At 35.9% G+C, this 2936-nt stretch overlaps 1 protein-coding gene across 1 annotated transcript in view; it reads right to left on the bottom strand.

The window, feature by feature from the left end:
* The window catches only part of MYO6 (myosin VI), a 124751-nt gene that overhangs the window by 105824 nt on the left and 15991 nt on the right, over positions 1 to 2936 (bottom strand). Inside the window, 1 exon segment of the mRNA XM_075064556.1 lies at positions 1048 to 1177. Within this exon segment, the coding sequence (XP_074920657.1) occupies positions 1048 to 1177 (130 nt within the window).

Below are 2936 nucleotides of genomic sequence, written 5' to 3'. Positions count from 1 at the left end.
CTGTCTTGGTGAATCAAATTATAGAATAAACTACCAGTTTTGAGGAGTGTTTGCCCTATTTCTTGCAGTCTGCCCTGAGCATGGCACTCTCGGTCTGGTCCATCCAGGCAGCAGAGTCACAGAGGCATAGACCCACACAGCTATTGTTCCACAGGAGAACAAATGCGGGGCTAATATAACTGAACTGAACTCTGGAGTTAATGTACAAAATAGAAGAGCGTTGATTTTATAGCTATGAAAGGGTTTTATTAAGAAATTTTCAGCTTCACATGGTGACAAATTATATCCTGACACACTGACTCATTCTCATATTGTTTCAAAACTTCCCACATTTTGTTGTTGTGTAAGAGATCCTGAAAAAGAACTTCAATGAAAATTGTTTAAATGTTGTTTGATCAAAACAAAAAAGTGTATAGTTTTCATACTCAGAGAGAAAGTTAGCAGCACATCAAATTGATTCAATTATGACTCATTTGTTGGGGTTTTTTTGAACAATCTTCTATATGCTATATTACCTTCATACTAAACATATAAAAAACTTAATATTCATATTAACTGTTTTCTTTATTTAAATCATTTAAAGGCATTTTAATGAATAAGAGGCAAAATGTAAAAGAAGGAACAATCCACACTGACAACATGTTGAAGCAGAAAGGGAATGAACTTCAATACTACTTACTGACTGAAATTTTCAGAATGTGGATAACATCACAACAGAGGCTATTTCCCTTTCAATTTTAATGATGGCATTTCTTATTTTTTAAGAAATTGTAGTCTCATTTTTATGATGCTTTGACTGCAGTGTTTATTAAACTATACATAATCTAGTGTCTAAGCATTTTTGCTGGGAGATCAATAATATATTAATATTGAACACCGAAGCAGTATATCAAAGATGGAACAATGTGTCATTTCAGTACTGATTTATCTTATTTAACCATGGTTTAAAAATAGATGCTATTATATATGTTATTTAACATGTGATTGCAAGATGAACTGGGAATAAAAACATATTTTACAGAAGAAAGGCATAAATGTTGGACATACCTATTGCGTAGACGTGTGGTGGTAATGTACCAAGTGATTTACCTTGATACTTTTTAATAGTCTCCGAAGAATAAAGTTTAGGAATATCAAAATATGGGTTCACTGCAATAAGAATGTTGGCTACATAGGTCTGTGAAGAAAAAAAAATTCATAGTAAACCCTAGCAAGAACTCAACTAACTGGTTAAAAGCAACTCTGAATTGCTATTAAAGACAATGAAATTAGACTGAGGACACAATCAAATATTGGCAGAAAAGTCTCATTGTTTAGGATTATATACACAACTAATTCTGACACCATACTGCAAATACAGATGGGTAATGCACTCTTGGAGTGGATGTATTTCTTAACAGTCTTTAAAAGACATCTCGGAAGAAAGCAAAAACTTCCAAAGCACTTTCTAAAATAAATAAATAAATAAATTAAATAAAATAAAAAAAAAAAACACCTCATACTCAGTATAACTGTGCCCTAGACAACATTCTACCTCTCCCCTCCATAAAACAAGTTCTAACTCACAAAGATGTGTGTAACTTATCAATGAGCACATGAAGGCTGCTGTGAATCTGCACAGCCACTGTATTACCAATATGTATCTCATTGGTCTTGGATGTATTGAACAACAACATAAATCCATATTCTACTGGAATAAAATTCCATAGATACACGAAAAACATTATGCAACAACTAAATACATAATGAAGATTTTCTATCAAGCTAGTAAACAATTTGGGGTGAGAAAACTTCATATTCACTTTTTAAAATGTTTAAATAGTTAAACAGTAAAGGTAGCAGATCCCACATAGCAATATAGGGCTATTCTTCTGATTCATAGTTACAGCCAGACCAGATAATCACAATTCCAGGGGTGGAATGGGGAAGAATGAAGATTCCCTACCTCACAGAGGAGTTATGTGGATAAATTCTTGAATGTGTGTGAGGTGCTCAGATACTAGTGATGATGACCAGATTACATAAATGAATAGTTAGAAGCCTGAGGATGAGACTAGAGATACTCTTGCACAAAAAAAGACCCTAAAAAAGTCACAAGATGAAGTGATTCAGCCTAACTGTTTCCATTTGCTGTTCCTGAATTGAGAATGGTGGAAAGCCCCAAGGAGGAGGTTGGATACGGGCCACTAACCCAACATGCATCTTCTGCATTGAAGTGGGGAGAGGACTACACCTATTTAACAGAAAAGATATTTCAGCAACTCTGTTCTCACTATTTCCCTGAAGAAAATTGTATGTGTAAAGATGTTCAAGAGTCACCAGTACTAACAGAGTTAGTAGTTAATAGGATTTAACAGAGGAAGTATCTGAGCCTCTAGCTATTATCTTTGGAAAGTCATGGGAGATGGGAGAGAATCCAGAAGACTGGAAAAGGGCAAATATAGTGCCCATCTATAAAAACCTGCGGAACCCCACTTGTTATAACCTTTCCAGCCAGATTTGGTAAGCCATTGAATAAACTACTCTCTGAGACGGTTAGCTCTCAGCCAGTTACTTGCATCCCCACATAGTATAGTAGCGCCCACTCTATGTAATGTTGATAGTTGCCTAGTTACGACATGAAGGATATCAATGCGAGACCGTGATCAAATGCTCTTAGCGAAAGTCTAGGTGTTTAACCCACATCCCACCGCTGCCTCCCCATATCCACAAGGCTCGCTTATTCCTAATCAAAGAAACGGGCCCGTATGCAGATTGGGTTATGACACCGATTGTGTTCTTTACAAATCCATGCTGGCTATTCCCGTCATCACCTTACCACTGCTTCCAAGTGTTTCGCCATTATGATTCTTTGAATTACTGTTGCTCCATTATCTTCCCTCACAGAAGTTAAACTAACTGTAGTTTCCTGGGGTTGTTTTTGATTTCCCTTCTTC

The sequence above is a fragment of the Chelonoidis abingdonii genome, chromosome 3, assembly GCF_003597395.2.
Source record: "Chelonoidis abingdonii isolate Lonesome George chromosome 3, CheloAbing_2.0, whole genome shotgun sequence".
NCBI classification, from domain to species: Eukaryota; Metazoa; Chordata; order Testudines; family Testudinidae; genus Chelonoidis; species Chelonoidis abingdonii.
Note: the sequence above shows the minus strand (reverse complement) of the source record. Positions and strands in the feature narration are given on the sequence as shown.